We start from the raw sequence: 20,515 nt of genomic DNA on the forward strand, positions 1-20,515 counted from the left end.
CAACTTGTAAGACATATTCCATTATCCTGTGATGTGTATGTATGTAAAGTATAGAAATGTGCTTATAGAAATAAGTACATTGTTATAGTTTAACATAATGCAATATGACTGTGTAATATGTAAATATGTTTATTGCATATACTTTCTTTTCTGTGTAGGTGAGTCCATATTGCTGCTTTTGTTGAATGTGCAGTGTAGTGTTTGGGGGTTTTGTTTTTTGGGTTGTTTTTTGTTTTGTTTTTTTAAATAAAAAACCGAAATCTCTTAAACAGATTATTGTATTAAATGCATCACCAGTTTGAGTTCTGATGCAACAAAGTGTTAACACTGGCATGAACCTTGAAACAGCTTGTTGTAGTTAACAATTTCAAGCAGTAGGTGGCGCGATCTGACTTTTCTTAACAATACACACTGTGTTGCAATGTATCACCATTGGACTCCACTTAGTTAAAATCCTGCAAAAAAAAAAAAAAGAGATGTGATCACTGTGGAGGACTCAATGAAGTCTATTTTAAAAGTCAGAGCAATTAAGGCTTTGTATGCTTAAGCATTTACCAGCACATTTGAAAACTACAATCACCATGCTTCAGTATCACAACAAAACTTCTCTTCTGCAGTACAGACACCTAATGAGAACTGCTACTGAAACAGTTGTCTCTTGTATATGTTATGTCTGCAGTCAGACTGGGATTGTCTCACACACACATGAAAATGGAGCATACCACGCAAGCAAAACATGCTGAGACACTTCTCCAAATTGATCTTGGGGAGGAGGATTCTGGTGAGGTCTTCCCGATAATCTTGGCAAAAGGGAGACAAGAAACACTGTATGCCCTAAGGATACAGCCTACTTCCAAAACAAACAGAAACTTAAGCTCATACCAGTCATCCTGCAAGACTCTATTAGAATCAGCAGCACTTCAGAAGAAACAATGCTTCACCATAAAGCTTTGCAAACAAAAACTGCATTTCTTGTTAAATTGGTGCACGCAGTAATGTAAAAAGGGGGATGATTTTGAATTATTAATGTCCATGCAGCCTTGCCCTAAGCATGATAACAACAACCCTCTAACAGGTTTTTCCCATAGACCCCGTATTTGAGTTATGATTCAGTTTCCTCTTTAAAAACTGTGGGCAGGACATTGTAAAGCCACAGGCTGACATGCGTTTCATGTGGCTGGGGGTATATGCTCCGCTGAGTCAAGGCAGGAAGACTAGTGCAACTCAAATAAGGATCTGATATTTAGGTTGCCCTCTCTGTGTCTGTCACATCTTCCCACTGGTTTGAAACTGGTACACGTGGGTGGAATTTAAGGTTAAGGTAAGTCTAAATTGGGATAGGTGGGCTCTCCTAAATGCCACTGTCATTCAAGAGTGTTTTTACTGAGTAAATGACTAAGACTTTTACTTTTGAGTGGGCTCTACTGGTTGGCTGTTTGCTGAATAACACAGAGAGCCCTTGTCAAGAAGACACTTCTCCAAATTGATCTGGAGGAGAGGGACCAGATATCGTAAATATTTTATGTATTTATCAGATGAAGATCTGAATGAATTCAGTGATACACAGTTTCACTGAGTCATATGGTTAACCTAAATTAAGTGTACTATGTAGGTCATTAAAGAGAATCTGCAAGGTAAAGCCTCAGGAAGCAACAATTCAGAGATCCCATTACGTAATTGTGCACGAAACAGTTAAACGAAAAGTAAAGTCAGTGAGTAAAGTTAAAGACTGCTGTGTTTAATGTAAAATTATAAATTATACGGAATTCCCTTTAATGGAAGATTTAACAAATACAAGTTGTTTAATGTAAAAGCTTCACCCCTATTAATTCCTCTTCATTGCGAGTACAATCTTGCTCAAATAAACAAGGAATAAACGTATGATTTATCATATTTATCTGTAATTAAGTTGCCAGCAAAACAGGACATTGCAAGCAACATCCTTCAGTATGATTTACAATAAGCCTCTTCAACTCTTATGTAATAATTTTCACTTTGCAACTTTTATCATGCAAAGATAATATTTTTTAAAATGCTTGAAAGAACGCTAATCAAATCTTAGACTGTCTGGCAGACAGTCTTGTAGCTAAACTTCTCCTATTTGCATAGAATTTCATCATCACTCTGAAAGGGCTCTGAAAAAACTGTCTGCATTGGTCGAGCGCGGCTGTCAATCAAATAAATTGTGTGCGTCATTTCCGTTGTCAGGTGGCGCTGTCGCTGTGGAAAGATGCGATCAGCGAAGAGCGGAGGCTTTTCCTTAATTGCTCATTTCGGTAATAGAGGCTAAATAAGCCGAAAGCAAACCTCTGTGGTGTCTGCTGTTTAAAGCGAGAAGCGCCTCACATCTACCACAGCGTTCACCGAAGAAATGTCCATGTTTTAAGGAGGCGACGCAGATTTAACCCGGCGGTTTAGGCTCGAGGTGAGTGAGCTGGTGACTACGTTGCTATCTAGCTTTCTGGCACGGCTAGCCAGCTGTAATGTTACCTACTTTGTTTAAATGGCCTCCCGGCTGCTCTGTAGCCTCGAGCTTGGCGTTAGCTCACATCGCTCGCCAGGAGCAACCATATTTAAACCTCTCGGGTACGCGAGAAGACACGCAAAGCAGCCGTATTTCAGCTAACAACTGCTCAGTGTAGTTGTCACCGAAAGACTAACTCCTTGTTGTGCTGTGTGCCCCCTTTGTGTGGCCGGTAGATCCGTATTTAGCCGAGTAAATCGGTCATATTCGCTACCGTACTAAGTTTGTATGCGTGCCTAAGATTGGTTTTATGTCCCTGTCGATAAGTGTACAATGTAAAAATAACGTGCCTTGTGGTGTTTAGCAATTGCCACAATCAAGCGTTCATTTATTCGCGCTTTGCAGTCTGGTGTAGATGCGTGTACCTAAACGTCTGAGATCGTTCAGGTAGTTTTTGTTCAGAGAGATCTATAGAAGAGCCAGACATCAGCGTCTGGCTGCTGGAGTACTGAGCTGCCTGTAGAGTGAATTTGTCCAAGTTGCAAAGCATAACGTCAGCGCTTTACTCTACGACCCGTCTCGTTTACAGTGCTTGCTGCCAGGACTGAACGGTGTCCAGTCCAGACCTTGTGGTTGCAAAATGGCACCAAACGACGTGTGGCAGTCTGCGTGTGTGCGTGTGTGCGTGTGTGTGTGTGTGTGTGTTTGTAGTTATTTTCGTCAGGTGATTTGCAATGTGACCTTGTGTCCACGTCGTTGGTGTATGGTCAAGGGCGTTGTTTTTGCCAGAATCTAGTCGGCTGCAGCTAGGAGCAGGGACAGCGTGTGAACGGATATAAGTAGCATTGCATTTAAGCATAAGGACTGGAGATCTGACCTTGGAGTTACTCGGTCTGTAGCTGGCTTTGCATCTGTGGATACGTTGACTTATAACATACCTTTCTGCACGGTTTTACTTTGTAATGTTTACTACTTAAGTGCCGTTTTGCTTTTTCTCCATCTCTGTACTACCTTGCTGTTGCAGTTCAGCTTTTCTTGCAGGCCAGACGAGTGGCTTGGAGTCTGGGTGGGTGGATCTTGAGACACCTACGTGGTTGTTTTGTTCTGATACTATTTAAGGAGCCCACATTTCTCGTGGGCACTGGCAGCGTGTCTCTCCTCCTTTTGTGTGATATGATTCAGAGGCTTTATCTGTTCTTGTCCTCCCTCTGATACAGGCAGAGGCAGCCTTGCTTACTAGATCATAGGCTGTGCAGAGAGACACAGCAGTGTCAGAAAACGAGCCGTGTGTTGTCATCATGCTGAAGTAATTTAGGTCAGTGTGGATAAGTTGGTTAAATTGACCTTTGCTTTCTTTGATGTCTCTCAGGTTGGCTCTACAGCACTGCAGCTAGTTTTTAGTAAGTACATGAATAGCTTTGGGTTCATTTGTGTGTGGTATGTGGTAGCTGCCTATGAGTCATTTTAGTGTTGTAGTTCAAGGTGCATAAGCGTTTCGGCTTATTCGGTTGGAAGAGAGAGTTGCTCCATGTACTTATTTAACTTTAGCACCCATCCACAATTTAATTTATTTTCTGGAAACACTGGAAGCCCTGTGTACACTGTTCGTTCTGTCAGCTTCTTTGGTGGCTGCCTGAAAAATTAATTTCCTGCCCGCAAGTCTCATAAATTGTAACGCCTGATTATCTGTTGCTTTGTGTCCTCTAGTGTAAGATGCTTTCTTACTACTGGCAGCATGACTTGGTGTCACTCTGGCTTGTGCCATAAATGCAGTCAGAAAACCTCAGCTCATCAGACTCAGTGGGTGATGACTAGTGGAGATGGAGACAGATGGGCGAGAGACATGATGATGACACTGTCTGCTGTCTGGGATCACAAAAAGCCTCATGGAAGTGAGAATTCATACCAGCTCTACTGACTGCCAACTGTCCTGCCTCCTCTCTGCCCAAAAAAAAAATCACCAACTGGCAGTGGTGCACGATTAGTTTTGAAACAGGAAGATGGGCACATTCATTAAAGAGAATTTTCTGGAGTTCGTGGGATGCAAGATTGAGATATAAAGCTTTTTGGGTCTCGTTTAAACTTTAAAAGATGTTGTGTAATATAATGTTTTTGTGTGTAGGAATCTCTGCTGTGGCTCAAATATGCATACTACTTATCAGTGACGTTTAACGTAGAGATTCCACACTCAGATATATCACTTGTATGTGGACATTTTGTGTGAGCTTTTCTATCTCTAAGCTGCACCTGCCAGAGGCTTGTGCAGACTCTTATCGGTGTCATCGCCTCGACTTTTAAGGCTCTCTGGACGACAGCTGGGTGAATCATTCCTCTCGGTTCAGGGCACTACTTCCCTGTTATGGGAAACGGATGGGGTTTCATTACATAGGAACTCGGTATCAGTAAACAAAACATGCTGCATACCTCTTGCTCTCTGAATTCTGGGAGGCAGATCAGATCTGCTGTGTCAGTTAATGTAGTTTATGCAATGATGTGTCACACTCTCTGTTTTTTCTGGCATCTGAATAAAGTTCCTATCAGGACACTTTTTTTTTTTTTTTTTTCTTTTTTCTTTTTTTTTGGCCTGTAGTTATAATATGTCCGTTCAGATAGTCCTGGCTGTACAACAGATTTAGAGCTGAAGGATTTTCTGAATCAAGTCCACTGCAGCAGGAAAAGCTAAAGATTAAAGTATTAATCGGAAAAGCTTCCGTTTTAAACAGTCTTGTGCAAGTGGCTCTAATTTATGTGAAAGTGCTAGCTGTTTAAATTGCAGATCTTGGCACATTAACATAGGCTGTTGGAGATTGAATCTGAGGTGTTACCCTTGCCACGAGCAGCTATTAGTCTGAATGGTGCTGTAATGGCCTCGGATTGACACTGAGGTGTCGGTAACGGAGTGTGGAATATTTAGAGGTGGAGGTGCTACAAAGCCCCCCCCCCCCCCAATTGTTCTTTCTACCACAGTCTGCAAAGCTATTGCTAAGTCTGTAGTATATACTTTAAACATGTGTCACTAGTTATAAAAATACAGACTTGTTTATAGATGAATAGTACTTGACATCTGTTCATTTGTGTGGGTTTTTTTTTTCTTTTTTTTTTTCAGTCAGATGCATGCACTTTCCCTTTAACTTGACTGTCTTTATCTCATGTACTAATCAGATTTATTCCCCTGTAGAGCTCCAGTATGTCTAAGCGGCGCTCGTCGGAGAGGGGGGCTGGTGAGACATCAGGTAGAGCCAGCAAGCTGCAGTGTCCCGGGATATCCGGTAGTAATGCCAAGAGAGCTGGGCCCTTCATTCTTGGTAAGGACACTACTAGTGTTTGCTCAGTTCTGAAAAAGGTTGAAATGTTTGGTTGGATGAAATTTCACCTAGTCTGCATTGTAAATATGCTCCACATGAATACAGGAAATTGGGGGGGAGGTGTCTGTCTGTGTATGAAGGGCCTAAGACAAGAATTTAAAGAATTTTTGCAGCTCGTCATGACCTTGACTAGAAAGGTCTTAGTCTGTTTGAGCAACTTTATTTCCTCCCATTGGAAAATTCATTTCTTTCCCATTCGACACAACTCCTCCACGCTTTGCAATACAGACTTCCAAAGAAAACATTACACTTGAGGTGTTAATGGGTAAATGCAGCCTTTAATGAGTGGCAGTGAGAGCACACACTCCAGCGTGTAGCCTGCCTTTTGGTCATGCAGCTGTTCCCTTTCGTGTCCTTGCAGGGCCTCGCCTGGGCAACTCACCAGTGCCGAGCATAGTGCAGTGTCTGGCCAGAAAAGACGGCACCGATGACTTCTATCAACTCAAAGTAAGTCTGTCTGGGTAGAAATGTTTGTTGTTTTGTGGTGTTTTGAGTTTCTTATAAACATATGGCTCAGTTAAGATTTGGGCATCTTGTTCAAAACAAAGCTACGTCACCTGTAGACACCTGAACTCTTGACCTTCTTTTTGTTGTTGTTCATTTTATTGCCCTGTTTAAGTCTAGCAGTCAGTTTACTCGGACTGTTCAATGTTTGTTAAACAAGTGGGGAGCTTTACAGTTGAGGGGAATGAGGGTTTGCGCCACCTGTAATGTCAACTTTTAAACCTCACAACCCTCCGTCATTCGTATGACACACACAGAGCTTGTTTACTTTATTGACTTGAGTCCAGCTCTACCCTGTTTACTCCAGAACTTGGTGACTTAAGTCGTTAAATGTTTTGTTTTAGGACTTAAGAGTAAGCGATTAAAGTGCGCCTTTTTTGGGGGGAGGTGGGGGCGCTACCTGTGCCTTTAGCCCCTTTCCATTAGTATGTACTCGGATCACTTGCCATGGTTTTCAAGGTTTTCCATTATGTCATAGTACCTGGTACCAGGTACTAAAGTAGTACCTGCTCGGCCAGGGCGCCAAAGTGATCAGAGCAGGTGAAAAAAATGTGACGCCGTCACCGATTGGCTGATCAGTGGCGTCACTTGATGAGTCATGAGAACGTCTCGTGCACGAAAATCACAACTGCCTTTTTAAACCTGGAAATCAGGGAAAAGGTTACAAAAAAACCATTGCCATGATCCTAGAGTCTGACGAAAAGCCACAGACCAAGCAGCAGATATATCTTTGCTTCGACGTCCATCTTTCTTGTAACGTTGGTATCGCATAGCGTCACAGGACACTTGGCTGTGTTGCTATAATGACAACCACCCACAGTAGGTGCTACTGGAATCGAATGGAAAAACCTGTCGGGTTGATCCAAGTAAATGCTAATGGAAAAGGGGCTTTTATAAACTCTCGTCTTGGGGCCTAATGTCTGCTCTGTGTGTGGTTACTGCAGATTTTGACGCTGGAGGAACGAGTAGACTCTGCTAAGGAGACCCAAGAGGAGAGGCAGGGGAAGATGCTGCTGCACACAGAATACTCACTTCTTTCCCTGCTGCACAACCAAGATGGTGTGGTCCACCACCATGGCCTCTTTCAGGTAGGCTGAGACTTGAGTTGAGTTGCTTTTTTGTTTTACTTTTGTGAGTGTGGAGGGATAAAATGTTTCTTAGTTAATGTTAGGAATATAAAGGGTTTTTTTGTTTGTTTTGTTTTCTTTTTTTTCTTTTTTTTTCTTTTTTCAGTCAATATTTGCTTTAACTGCCATCTGCTGCTGGGCAAATAAGATGATATGCTAACGGCATCAACCTGTGTCATCTATTTTGAACCACTTATTGATTGGTCCTTATTTGGCATCCAGTTATGGCTGAATTTGTCCTCATTGTAAAGAGGTCTAAGAATTTAAAACGCTTTGATTTATCTACAGTGAAGTTTGTTTGGCTGGCAAAGAAGTGTCTAATATCCAAAACTATGAAAACTTTCTGCCAAAATGTTATTTTAAACATTGCACTGGCCTAGAAACTCACAAGCTGTGCATTACTCAGCACTCGGTGGGCAGGCATTCTATATGTGGAGAGGTTTCTATCACTTTCTATTCATTTTAGAATATGGTTTCATTATGCAAGTACAAGTAACGGCATGCACTTATCAGCTCAGTGGCAGCAGTAAGCTTGTCAGCCAGCTGCTGTTATTCTCTTATCCAAGTGGTTTCAAAAGAGAAGTGGGAGAGCCATTGAAACTATATTTATCTGCAGTCATCTTCTCTTTACAGTTACATTTATTCATAATGACCCCCACCGCCCACCCACCTTTTCACCTGTCTTCCCGTTGGCATCCTCCTAACTTTGTTATTGTTAAATCTCTCTTTCTCTGTTTCCCCTTGTCTCTCTTTCACATCCTGTCTCTTTCATTCTGCCTGTGTTCTCAGAATAGCTCCATTGAGCCATGCACTCTGATTCATTTAGGCTTGCGATATTGATTGGATTATTATAGTGCATCTGTGCTGTGAGAGGCTGGGTTTAATGTACTGTTTAAGAGGTGCTGACTGAATCTAAAAAAACAAAGACAATCTGATACAAAAATCAATAAAGTGGTGTCTCTGCTAGGTGGTACTGGAAGACGGGAGTCACCTATGCTGGTCTATAGCACCCAGTGTTTCAGGGTAGATGTTGTCTTTATCTTGGATACGGGCAGGCTGTTAATGGTTCCTGCCCTGCAATCTTTATGTCCAATCAATCTGTTAAATCTATTTGATCAGCTGATAGCAGAGAGCCCTTTTGTTTGCATGTGGTTTTGTCACCCCTTTTTGACTGGATATGCTGCATATAAAACGCATTACCCTCTTATCCTCCAGGATCGAGCCTATGAGATTGTGGAGGACACAGATGCTAACAAAATGCGCAAGATGAAAAAGCGGCTCTGCCTCGTGCTGGACTGCTTGTGTGCACATGACTTCAGTGACAAGACGGCAGATCTAATAAATCTCCAGCATTACGTCATAAAGGAGAAGCGCTTGAGTGAGCGGGAAGCCATTGTCATCTTCTATGATGTGGTGCGTGTGGTGGAGGCTCTTCACAAGGTAAATCTAAATGGATTGTGCTCGACTCGTCGAAGAAAAGCTAGCATTCTAAAGCATATTTCCCGTTGCACCACTCCAGTGTGTCTAAATGAAACTATGATTGTGCAATTTTCTGAGCAAACAGTTTGGATACTGCAATGTTTTGTCAACTGTTTAGAAATTGCGTTTTTTTTTTTTTTTTTTTTTTTTTTTTTTTCCCCTCTATCATCATTTCTGATTACTCATTTCCCATGCTCCTGTGCCACTCCTAGAACAGATTGTTGTGATACCAATGATTCACAAAGCACAACATAACCCTTTTTTCCCCCTACTTTTTCCTGCTTGCAGAAAAACATTGTTCACAGAGACCTCAAGCTGGGAAATATGGTGCTGAACAAGCGGTAAGATGTGCAGCTTTTATTTCAGCACAGTATGTTAGTTGGCCAGTAATTCCTCCCATTATAGTGGGTGAGTTACTTTAGTGTGCCAGGCTTCATTCTCTCAGCTCACATGTGCATTAGGTCTAAACTGGCTCGTGTTAGGTCGTGTTCTTAGATTAAGGGCAACATCAGTATCAGGAAACGAAAGCCTCACTCTTTTGTGCTTAACACTTCACCCATGTGTGTGACTTCCTATTGCTGGATTTCTATTTGTATTTTTTTTTTTCCCCTTTCTTAAAAATAAAAGGCAAACTGGGCACTGGTAGGAAATGGGGCATTGTTATGTAGCATGCAGAACCATAGGTGCACCTCAGGTCAGATTTGCTATGCAGAATGGGAAAACTACTCATCTGTAAACCATTCAACTGTATTTAGAATGAGTAAAAGAAAGTGTATTGAGGGGTAAAACTGCCCCCGCCCCCCCACAACGGAAGTGCTATTTTTAGATTTTAGAGAATTGCAAAATGTTAAAGATGCATAAAGTTGTGTCAGAAAAAAGTTAAAGATGAAGAGGACACGAAACCCCTTTTAATTAAGGACTGAATGACTAAAGCTGACATAGTATTGTTCTGCCATGATCTGCAGCTACTTGTATTGAGATGTCATGTACTTGGTTTATCTGCTTTATTGCACACTTTTTCATCTACTGCATCAGCACCCATAACAACCTGCAGTAGTAGTGATGAAACGATGTTTAGACCAGGGGAGGAGGGTGGTGGGGAGAGGAGCAGACGAGTGGAACACTCCGTCCCAGCTGGAGACAAAGGAGAGGCCTGCCAAAGGCCCATAGCTCAGAGCTGACTCACACCACCATGTACTGCACACAGTCATCATTTATTTCATTATTTACACTACAATCCCTTTTCTGCATCTATTGTCTGATCTATGCCCTTTTGTTATATCATATTTTTTTTTTTTTTTTTTTTTTTTTTGTCCATCATTTTTTCCCTATTTTAGGTTAATGTTTTTATTTATACCTGTAGGTTGGCTTTTTTCCTCTTTGCAGTAGAGTCACCACTCGTATTTACAAACAATAGACTTCATAGCATACAAGTGCATCATACTTGTCGGTTGACATGTTTCCTCATGACCCCACCCTGAATGTGTATGACTGTAATGTCAGTGTGAGATTTCAGTGCCAGCTGTTAACAGTATATTATGAATCCGTATTCAGGGTCACTATATTTAGAACTATAGGAATTCCTAATTTTAGAATCCATAGGCGTATGTGGATATGAACTACATAAATGTATTTTTTTTTTTTAATTCCGTAAAAGCTGACAAACTCCTACTGTAATTGATATAATAAAATTAAAATAGAGTTGTATTGGACATGTAGTGGCTTTTGCATTGAAAACATTTGTTACACAAAAACCTGGAACTTGGTAAGACCATTCAAATCAGTGGTTCCCATAATCTGCGAAACGAAAGTCTCTGAAAAAGTTGCCCAGCGTTTAACCTCTCTTCTTGTCAGCTGGTGTATTATGATCAGAACATTGTGGGGAAGGAGAAGTCATGGGAGTTATTTAGGTTTCTGGTTTCCTGACTTACCCTGGGTCACATGACCAGGAAGCAGAGATGATGTGGTCTCTCTTGTGTCCTCAGGGACCCTTGCCTCACGAAGCAAACATGCAATTTCATTTACCCAATCTCCGGTGCAAGAATAGAAGCCTGTGTCGTGATGCACACAGACAAAAGGACAGATCTCTCCATGAAGGAAGCTTTTATGTTGAGGGTCCTTGAAGCATTGCCCTCTGTTCCTTTGGCCTATCCTTGTGCAGATCACAAGGCTGCTGTGCGGTTACAGTGACTTGAATTACAAAAGCTGTTAAAGGGTATTGATAACATAAAATTCTGAAAATCAAATTGCGACTATTTCATGGGAAGATTGAGATTGGAGGATTTTAGTCAGCGTTTAGCCAGAATTGTCTTCAGATGCTGTAATGGGAATAGTGAATGAAAAATGAGGCAGGGTGTGAAAGTGAGAGAGAATAGGGGAAGCTGTTGACCTTAGGCTTTTTAGAAAGCGGATGTGGGTGAAGTGCATGATCCAAAGGACCCAAGCTAGTACACGATGGCTGCTTTTGTGTGTGAGTGCCCCCCCCCCTTAGCGTGTTAGCCCTGGGAGTGATCGTGTGGGTTTGAAGTTGTTTGTGTACATATTTTAAACTTGAGCTTTATATATTCATTTAACAGCCCATCACCATGCAGGCTTAGTCATCGAAACAATTATTCTAAACCACAGGTTGACTCATGTTTGTCAAAGTGCAGCTTGGCTTTTTTTCTTTTTCCCTTCCCTCTCTGCTAAAGGAACATGGTGCACAGTCCCTCAGTTTGCTCATGACAAAATTAACTGCACTGAATCCAAGTCTCATTGGAGGAATCCTAGTACTACCAGGGAAACAAAGTTACTCTTTTTACAAGTCATATTTGAATGATTTTTTTGAAGCACCACTGTATCTGGACTGATGTTGTTCTCATTAAGGCTGTAGGCCAATAATTAACACCATACCATTGGTGCTTATTTGTATTAGCTTTATGCATGTTTTCAAAATTGCATCAAAGACAAACTGTAGCCAAATCTCAAAGTGTTCTGCAGTTAATAAGCCCTGTTGCTCTGAGCATAAAGTTTTTTTTGTTAAGATGTCAATGCTGCATGTAAAAGCTTTCAACAACTTTTGCAGAGCTTGAAGCCAACTTTATCATTTGTTGTTTTTTAACTTATTTTTTTTTTTTAAATCAAGCCTTAGGGTCAAGACAAGTCTTTATTCTGTCAACTGAATGTGTTGTGTTAAGTCTGAACTGTGTTTTGAGCAAGATTGACTGAAGTTGAGAACATAAAAGGAACCCTATCAATGGGAATATTGTGTTCACCGTTTGAAAGCATTAACAAGTTTGTTTTGCATGTCCTCACAGGACTCATCGAATCACCATCACAAACTTCTGCCTGGGAAAGCACCTGGTGAGTGAGGATGACCTTCTGAAAGACCAGAGAGGAAGTCCAGCTTACATCAGTCCTGATGTACTAAGTGGTGAGTGAGGGTTTCAGGCATGGCTTTTTTTGTTCTTTGACCCATTGTACAAAACTATCAGAAGTGAAATGGGTTTGCTTAGTGCGGGTGAAACAAGTGTATAGGGTTTTTTGGTCTGTTTGTTGGTTTTTGGTTTGTTTTCCTTTTTTCCCTCCTCCCTCCAAATGCAGACTAGAAATTTCTGGGTAAAATTATGGAGTCGTGATTCCTTCTCTGAAGCCAGATAGGAACTTTGTTTTTGTGTTGTTGGTTGTTTTTGGTTTCATAATGCTTAGCAGTCAGGTCTTGTGTTGGATTTTCCGGTTATTAAGCAACCCAGAGGTATGTTGCAATCCTGGACTGGCAAAAGCAAGAAATAGCCTTTTTTGCTTTTATTTGAGTAATCGCAGTGATGTTGCATCCTACTGCTGTATGGTATGCATCTGCAAGGGGAAGCTGCTGCTTTACTCTTGTTGCCCTGCTTTTTTTTTTTTTTTTTTTTTTTTCTTTTTCCTTTTTCCCCAGCTTGATGGTGCTTCTGTTAAAATTGCACACCCAAGTGCCACTATTAACGCCAATTCCTCGAGCACTGTCTTCAAAAAGAACTTTAATTACTGATTTCCAATGCAAACTCTAGGACAGAAAACAAGAGAAGTATAATTTCAAGCGCAGTTCTTTCATGTCCAACCAGTCAAACTGTAGATAAAAAAAAAACCCCAGCGTGTATATCAGCATAACGTGACAGGCACACAATTAAACAGAGCTTCAGTGACTCATACAGTGATGACTCACTAGAGGGAAACTACTCCCATCTACCCTTTCCCCTCCCATCCCCTGCCTGTGTGTCACAAGCTTTAACATAATTGCCTGCTGCTGTTGCTGCCGACTCCCTGGCTCTAACAACAACACTGCCTATGGTCATGCACAGCCATGACACTCCACCCTCGCCAGCATCAGCTCCTCATTGGTGTTCTTCTGATTTAATGTCTTGTCTGGCTTTTAAAACATTTGAGTGTTTTTTGTTTTGTTTTTTTAAGGCGCTTCTATTGGAAATTTCTTTGAAGTATAACAGATGTGGAGTGTTTGCTTATATTGTTAATCATTAAACCTCGTGATTTGATGGGAATTTAACTTGCTGAAGGGTTGGGTCCTCCTCACAGGCCAAAAACTCACATTGCACCAAATGTCAACCTGTTTTCTGTTTGTCATGCATGCTAAATAGACCTTTATCCCCTCCTTCCTGCTTCCAGGTCGACCATATCGTGGAAAACCTAGTGACATGTGGGCGCTTGGTGTTGTTTTATTCACAATGCTGTATGGCCAGTTCCCCTTTTATGACAGCATGCCTCAAGAACTCTTCCGCAAGATCAAGGCTGCCGAGTACTCCATCCCAGAGTGAGCATTTATCTTTAGAGATTTAATTAAAGTGATCACATTAAAATGACATTTTGCTCTATTATTCTTTGTATCAGAACAGATTTGAATCAATCTTGCATTAGACGCTTTTGCTGTACTGCAGTAAAATCATGGATTTAAATGCATTTGCTCTCGACTGCATTTTGATATTTATTTAAAACCTGACCTTGTAAATGTTCCACTTTTGTTTTGTTTTGTTTTTTTGCTTTAAAAAAATCTTGTCCTTTTCCCTTACACCACCATTTATAGGGACGGCCGTGTGTCAGAGAACACGGTGTGCCTCATCCGAAAGCTACTGGTGCTGGACCCTCAGGAAAGGCTGACTGCAGCAGAGGTGCTGGAGTCACTCAGCGCCATCATTGCCTCATGGTAATTGCGCCACCTGCTGGATGTTTGAGTGAATCAGATGTTTTGCATTTTGTTTGCAGAGAAACTAAAAAATTTTTTGAATTGCACTGCTTTATTTGCACATTTCCTGGTATTGGCTATAAGCCATGTGCAGACACAGTTCCTAACTATTAATGTGTTATGTTTAATCACAGGCAGTCAGTTTCAGCAATGAGTGGCCCTTTGCAGGTGGTTCCGGATATTGATGATCAGGTCAATCACCCGGAACAAGAGGTAAGATCTTGGAGGAAAATTACATTTAGGCTTAAAGCATACATGTGGAGCAAGAACTACATACTGAAAGTGGGTCGTGACAAAATTTCAGCCTTAGACCGTAGGGAATTTGCGTGACCCAAAAATGACGAATCACTTCCAGTGTGGACACAGACAACTGTGAGCATCCTTGATGCTAGCAAATGCAACTATCGAAATGAGTTGAATATTAAAATTTAGTTGCAAAAAAGATCTCTTTACACAATGTTGACTTTTTGCTACCACAGTAACTGCAGCATATTGAACTGGATGCTTTCTTTCCTCAGGCCAAGGTGATAGAAGAGTCTTCGCAGTACGAGTTTGAGAACTACATGCGGCAGCAGTTGCTGCTAGCTGAAGAGAAGAACACTATCCATGAAGCCAAGAGCTTTCTCACAAACCGTCAGTTTGGCAGCATCCCACCTGTAAGGCGTCTTGGACACGATGCCCAGCCTGTCAGCCCACTAGATGCTGCCATCTTGGCACAACGTTTTCTGCGGAAGTAATCCCTCAATGACCTATTCCAGACTCTGCCCTCCCAGGAAGTAAAGAAACCTGCAGACTCCAGAGAGGACTGGCATAAACCAATTCCCTTCACCCCGCTCACCCACAAAACTGAACTTGCATACAGGAGGCCTGAGCTGATGTACAGACGGCCTTGTATGTAGGTGGGGTTTTGGCAGTCTAGGTGGAACAGATAGAAAGTGGGTACCAGAACAAACTGCCAACCCAGAACTTCACTCCCCCTGTCTGAATCCTCTTGTGAAACATGGCAAGGCCTGCAGGAAGATCTGAACCAAAGGTTCCTGTCTTCAAGTTGCCCACAGTCAGATCTCACTGTGCAGCAAACGTGATTGCATAGTCTCACATGGCCCCAACACAAGGCTCTGCCTGGAGTGTTGAAGAAACTATCAACCCTGTGTTCCTCCTCCGTTGAGGTTGCCCTACTGTAACACTTCCTCTCCCAACCAATTCTGGATCCCCTGAGCAATACGGGACCAGAATCATGTAGCAACCCCCTTTCTTCCTAGTGGTAATGGTATTGCCTCAAGTCGGATCACTTGATCACAGATGTCACTTCTGTATACCTCCATTCCAACCTCCTTCCCTCACTCCTTCCTCTCTGTCTGTTTTCCTGTAAAGTTCCTGTCTGTAACTTTGACTTCAAATCAATCTACCTCTCTGTCTCTCTTCTGTTGGTAAACCATGCTCACTGTTCTGAGACAAGGGATTGTAACAATTGAATCTTGATGCCACCAGTGACATAGCATTAATGTTTTCTGTCAGTGATAATGCTTCGAAACCTTGTCAGTGGTTTCGAAAAATTCAAATAAGCTTTTTTAAATCATAATTAAGTAGCATTTATCCCTATATTTGCGTTGAAGAAAGAACTGAAGATCAAAGTATGTGCAAGCATCCTTTGGTATTTGCAGAATGCATTGTCTCCCGCTTTTGCTCATCCCTGTGGAAATCTATTTTTAGCATCTAGGCAGCTAGTGTGAGGTACCTGGAAGTTACAATGCCAAGAACTGAATGGGGGAAAAACTGTTGGCTCCTCCCTGCCAAGGCATATTGATAACGCTTCCACAGTGCCAGTATAGTGACGATCAGGCACGGTCTTGTTTCTATTGCCAAAAATCTTGCCTTAAAGTGCCCCTATTACCCTTTGTAGGTTTCCCTGTCTTTTTAGTCTTGCATGACTATTTCCATACATGTGAAATGTCTGAAAAGTTGGAGCCAAGTGCAGTTCAAGTGGAATTATTCTCAACTGTGGAAAATGGTGCTCTTGAAATGCCTGAAACTCCTTGCGTATATTCCCCTTTCCCCCCTCATCTGCATTACTATGTAACACACTGGCATTGTGGCAAAGGTTTGGCATGACCTCAAAGGTCGAGCAGCTGTCTCAGCTACACGCAGACGCAGCCAGCTGCCTCAGTCATTACTTCCTTGCCAGAGTCGCTCCTGCTAACTAAAATGTCACAGCTATAAGCAAAGCACAACAAAAGTTCAGTTGTTCGCTGCAAGCGTGAAAACTGCTTTCTTTGTCTACTCCCAGCATCTGCAGAAATATGAACTTTTCTTTTTAATGTTCACACACCATAACGGTTAGGAAGCCGTTTATGTGTTTGGTGTTGGCATGGTGCCCGGCTAACTGTACTATCCATTTTCTTCTCTAGCACTCTGGTCACACTAAACTGTATTTTAATGCAGCTGATTTCCCAGTAAACATGTTGTCATGTGAACATGTTTCTGTTGCCACAAAATGGACTGAGTATAAATGGTGGCACAAACACAACCCCTGTGTGCAAATGAGCTGTCACTTTAAAGCCATTTTCTGGCCTCTGCTGCGCTGTACTACAGTTTCTATAAGCGCAATGTCATCTGACCAAAATCCCCTTTACGCAAGTTAGGCATGCATGTGATGGTTGCATATACTTTTTCCAAGCTTTCATGGAAAAGAAGCAAAAATGTGGCTAAAGGTTTGTTACCACTCAGAACGGGCATTTGTCAGGCCAACTGACCAATGAGCAGGCTTAAGGAAAGGGGGCAAAAAAGGGGTTTCAGTGCAAGTAATGTACAGTGTGAGATTTACCACCCCCACCCCACACTCATGCATGTGTGCGTGTGTGGACCATGTAAACCTGTTCTCCCTCTTTAAGGCCTGTAAATAAATCTAATAGGGGCACTTTAAATTTACTTTTAGCCAAGGAAACCGGTACCCACAGGCTCATTCAGAATCAAATGGCTTCCAGGTATTTGACTTCCCTGTTTCTCTTTATAAAGACGGATTTGGGATAAGTGTTTCAGTATGAATGTGAATGTTTGACGTGTCTGCAGTGTCCATGAGTGTATGTTGTCTTTCGGGCCAGGCGAAATGATGGTCTGGGGCTGTTAACTGTCTCAGACCCTTTAAGCTATCCTCCAATCATTGTGTTCTGTTATCTGGCCTGCCTCAGTGGCAGACACTGTGAAAACTAGTGCAGGCTTTGCTAAAACCGGGCTTGACTGAATGTTTTAGGGGATGACATTAATGCTTTAAGATTGGAAATGATCACATATCTGTTGCCATTCTCAGGCCTCTCTCTTGTACATGCTTGTATTATCTTATGGCGTAGACTCCTGGCTGGTAATGAATACTATAAGTCATAGAAAAATTCAAATACAGACTCAGATTTTAAGTTTAGTTGCTGGGTTTTCTTGGCATTCTTAAGTGTTTCTTCAAACCATGGCAAAGCTACTAACCAGTGACTGTTAGGCATTTGTACACTGCAACTTGCCTTTGCATATTGGTACCTGCTTTCTAGGCTTATTTATATTCAAACTGATTGCATGAACTTAGGCTCTTGAATACTTTCAAATCTTTACTACTTCCCCTTGTAATTTCATACTTTTATTCACTTGTGTAGACTTTCTCCCAAACGTCCCCACTGGAGCTTGCATCACAGACGCTGATTATAGATGGTCCCAAAAAAATTAAGTGACATTTCAGACAGTGTCACTTAACTTGGGGTCTGTTTCATTGATTTAGACCAGTGAAGCAGACCCCACATCTTTGCTTTAAGCGTCAGCTCCAACAGTGGTTCTACTTTAGCTCTGTTACTTTGATCTTTTCTGCCCGTTCATGAAATGGTAGCATTTTTATTTTGTTTCCATTCTTTGTATTACTAAGTCTCTTTCCATTTTGCCATAATGTCTGTGATCACCTTAAGCTACACTAATGAGACTGACTTTTGCATAGTTCTATTTTTTAAAGAAAACAAAATGATACTTGCATGTTTTCCTTATTTTATAGGAGGGGTTGTTTTGTAGTGTTTTTGTTTTGTTTTTGTTCCTTTTCTTGTATTTACCCCCCAAAAAACTCCCTACACTTGCTGGTCAGTATGTAAATAATGCACCATCATGACTGCTCCAGTCATTGTATCTATTCCACCCCAGTGAGATACCAGCTCTGCTTCAACACATGGGATTGATGTGTGCTTTTGCTCACGTTGGCCTTCAAGTACCACATCTGGAGGCTGAAATATGTAAAGAGAGCTGTTGGCTTTCTCCCACCTCAATGTGAATTCCATGGGTTATACAGCAGTATTGTAGTAGTAGCATAGGTTCAGTAGTGGCTGTGGGGGTTTTCTTAGCACCATAACTACTGCTGGATTTTTACATTGATACTGTGGAAAGTGTCTTAACACCATCTCCAGTGACACATCTACAGTTTAGTAACTCAAGAGTTGATGTTATGTCCCCTGAATCAGTGTTTCACTTTCTAGCTAGTGGTTTTTACCACATTCAGTGTGTTTTACAGAGTTGTATTGGTAGATTGCGTTGTGGACTGAACCTCATAATTTCCATGCTTTAACTCTGTATAAAAACACGTGACTATTGCATGATATTTGGACTTGCCAGTAAAACTACAAGTTGTAGATAATTGGGTTTCAGAAAAGGTCAATCTAAATTGAAAATCAACCTCCCCAACTGAAAGTAAAAAATTTTATACATATATTTTTTTTCTCAAATTTAATTTTACCCTAGTTTTAAAGTTGTCAGTATATAACTGATGTATAGCTGACTGTTTCAACTGGAAACTTGGTGTAGGATGTGTGGCGTAGTTTAAACCCAATGGGAAAATGTGTTGTAAGCTGCTTGGTTGGACATGGGCATCTAAATACAGAATACTGCGTAATTGTACAGATGAAAACACGTTTGTATAAAAACATATTTTTCTACTTCATCAGATCTCTACATGCATGTCAGCAATAAACTTTGATATGGAAACATCAAGCTGTCTCATTCTTTCCCACTAGGTGGAGCACTTAAAACAAAAAAGAAGACTGCAGAAGGAGTATTGTATTCTAGGTAGACTCTAGAAAGACTACCTAAGAACTCTCCTATATATATTCTACCAGATTTGGACAAAAGAATCTACAGAAAACTTGTACAACTGTGTTTGACGTCCCTAGATGTGCGTTTTCAGTGCGCTACCCGTGTTATAAATGACTCCCTTTGTACTATCTCGCTCTTGCAGTGACTGTGGTTTTGGACCACACTGAGGTAGACTTTCTCAGAAAGGAAGCCTCCTGCTGGCTCTGACAGCATTACAGTACCCTGTGGGGCTGCTCTGCTGGCCTTCCACCTCACCTCAGGTTTTTGAACTGGAGGCACACCCTCATGTCACTCAGGCCAAAAATGCTACACACGGAAAGCCTATTTTAAGCAAACCATACACATTTAATGTGATACTGACAAATATATATTTTTTGTTATTATTAAATGTATACTTATAACCTACATTTTACAAGAATGACTTTTACAGCAGGCCAGTTGTTGTGGAGTTTGCATGCGTTCTCTGGATACTCTGGCTTCTTCCCACAGTCCAAAGACGTGCAGGACTAAGTTAATTGGCAATTATAAATTAACCACATGTGAGTGGTTGTCTAAATATTAGCCCGCTGACAGGTTGGCAAGCTGTCAAGAGTGTATCTCTCACCCTGTGACAGCTGGGATTGTCTTTAGCAGCCAAAACCCAGAACTTGATAATGGTTTGGAATTTGCTTTATTCTAATGGTCTAAAAACTCAATAAGTAGTGAGCAAAGACACAAATGGTGTGCTGACTCACTGACAAGAATGCCTTAGCTTTAACCTTCCCAATATTTGTTGTCTTTTGGTACATTCACAGAACGTCAAGCTGGATAGGAAAGTCCAGAACTTTCAAGGGACTAAGCTCTGCTGATGCTTTTCATTCCCTGTAAACTACATGCAGCTGGCCTTGAGGACGGCCCATAGATTCATGTGTCACAAACAAGTGTGCATTAAAGACAACATCAGACATCTGCAATGTTCTTGCTTAATTACCTTGGAGAGCGTTATGTATCTGATTCCTCTAGAAAAGTGCAAGAGTGGGGTTTATGCAGCTGGATGTGGATAGCAAAGGGCAAGCGAGTATCCACATTTCCAGATGTGTGGATGTTGCAGTGTTGTCATAACTTTGTATCTGTTTTAGTGGTAGCAGTGAATTTATTTAAGTGTTTTGGAAATAACTGATTTAAGTTCCCAGCTGCATCAGCATTGTAGTCATTACTGTTTATGTCTTGTGGGGACTGTGAATGTGTCTCTATCAAGCACGGAGGCTTTATG

The 20,515-nt window shown here is 41.5% G+C and overlaps 2 protein-coding genes across 4 annotated transcripts in view; both read left to right on the plus strand.

The window, feature by feature from the left end:
* The window catches only part of oscp1b (organic solute carrier partner 1b), a 9,766-nt gene extending 9,525 nt beyond the window's left edge, over positions 1–241 (plus strand). Inside the window, exon 10 of the mRNA XM_031740705.2 lies at positions 1–241. This exon is cut by the window's left edge and continues 819 nt beyond it. The gene's annotated coding sequence lies outside the window, so the exon portion shown is untranslated.
* Positions 242–2,208: 1,967 nt separating this feature from the next.
* Positions 2,209–19,161, plus strand: stk40 (serine/threonine kinase 40). Of its 3 annotated transcripts, none has more exons than XM_031740631.2 (11): positions 2,209–2,425; positions 5,643–5,769; positions 6,191–6,276; positions 7,278–7,421; positions 8,676–8,900; positions 9,228–9,280; positions 12,236–12,351; positions 13,581–13,725; positions 13,996–14,115; positions 14,289–14,367; positions 14,673–14,891. In XM_031740631.2, exons 2-11 carry the CDS (start codon positions 5,652–5,654, stop codon positions 14,889–14,891), a joined length of 1,305 nt encoding a protein of 434 aa, XP_031596491.1. In that variant the 5' UTR covers positions 2,209–2,425; positions 5,643–5,651. The 3 variants fall into 3 exon arrangements, with proteins under 3 accessions (XP_031596491.1, XP_039475433.1, XP_039475432.1); XM_039619499.1 differs by lacking the exon at positions 2,209–2,425 and adding an exon at positions 3,271–3,355; XM_039619498.1 differs by lacking the exon at positions 2,209–2,425 and adding an exon at positions 3,795–4,356 and having other exon boundaries at positions 14,673–19,161.
* Positions 19,162–20,515: the final 1,354 nt, after the last annotated feature.

Source organism: Oreochromis aureus, linkage group 11 (assembly GCF_013358895.1).
Source record: "Oreochromis aureus strain Israel breed Guangdong linkage group 11, ZZ_aureus, whole genome shotgun sequence".
NCBI classification, from domain to species: Eukaryota; Metazoa; Chordata; class Actinopteri; order Cichliformes; family Cichlidae; genus Oreochromis; species Oreochromis aureus.

Coding starts and splice junctions, on each gene's coding strand:
- stk40 (XM_039619498.1), top strand. Junction 9,281..12,235: donor AATATGGTGCTGAACAAGCG/GTAAGATGTGCA, acceptor ATGTCCTCACAG/GACTCATCGAATCACCATCA. Junction 14,116..14,288: donor AGCGCCATCATTGCCTCATG/GTAATTGCGCCA, acceptor GTTTAATCACAG/GCAGTCAGTTTCAGCAATGA.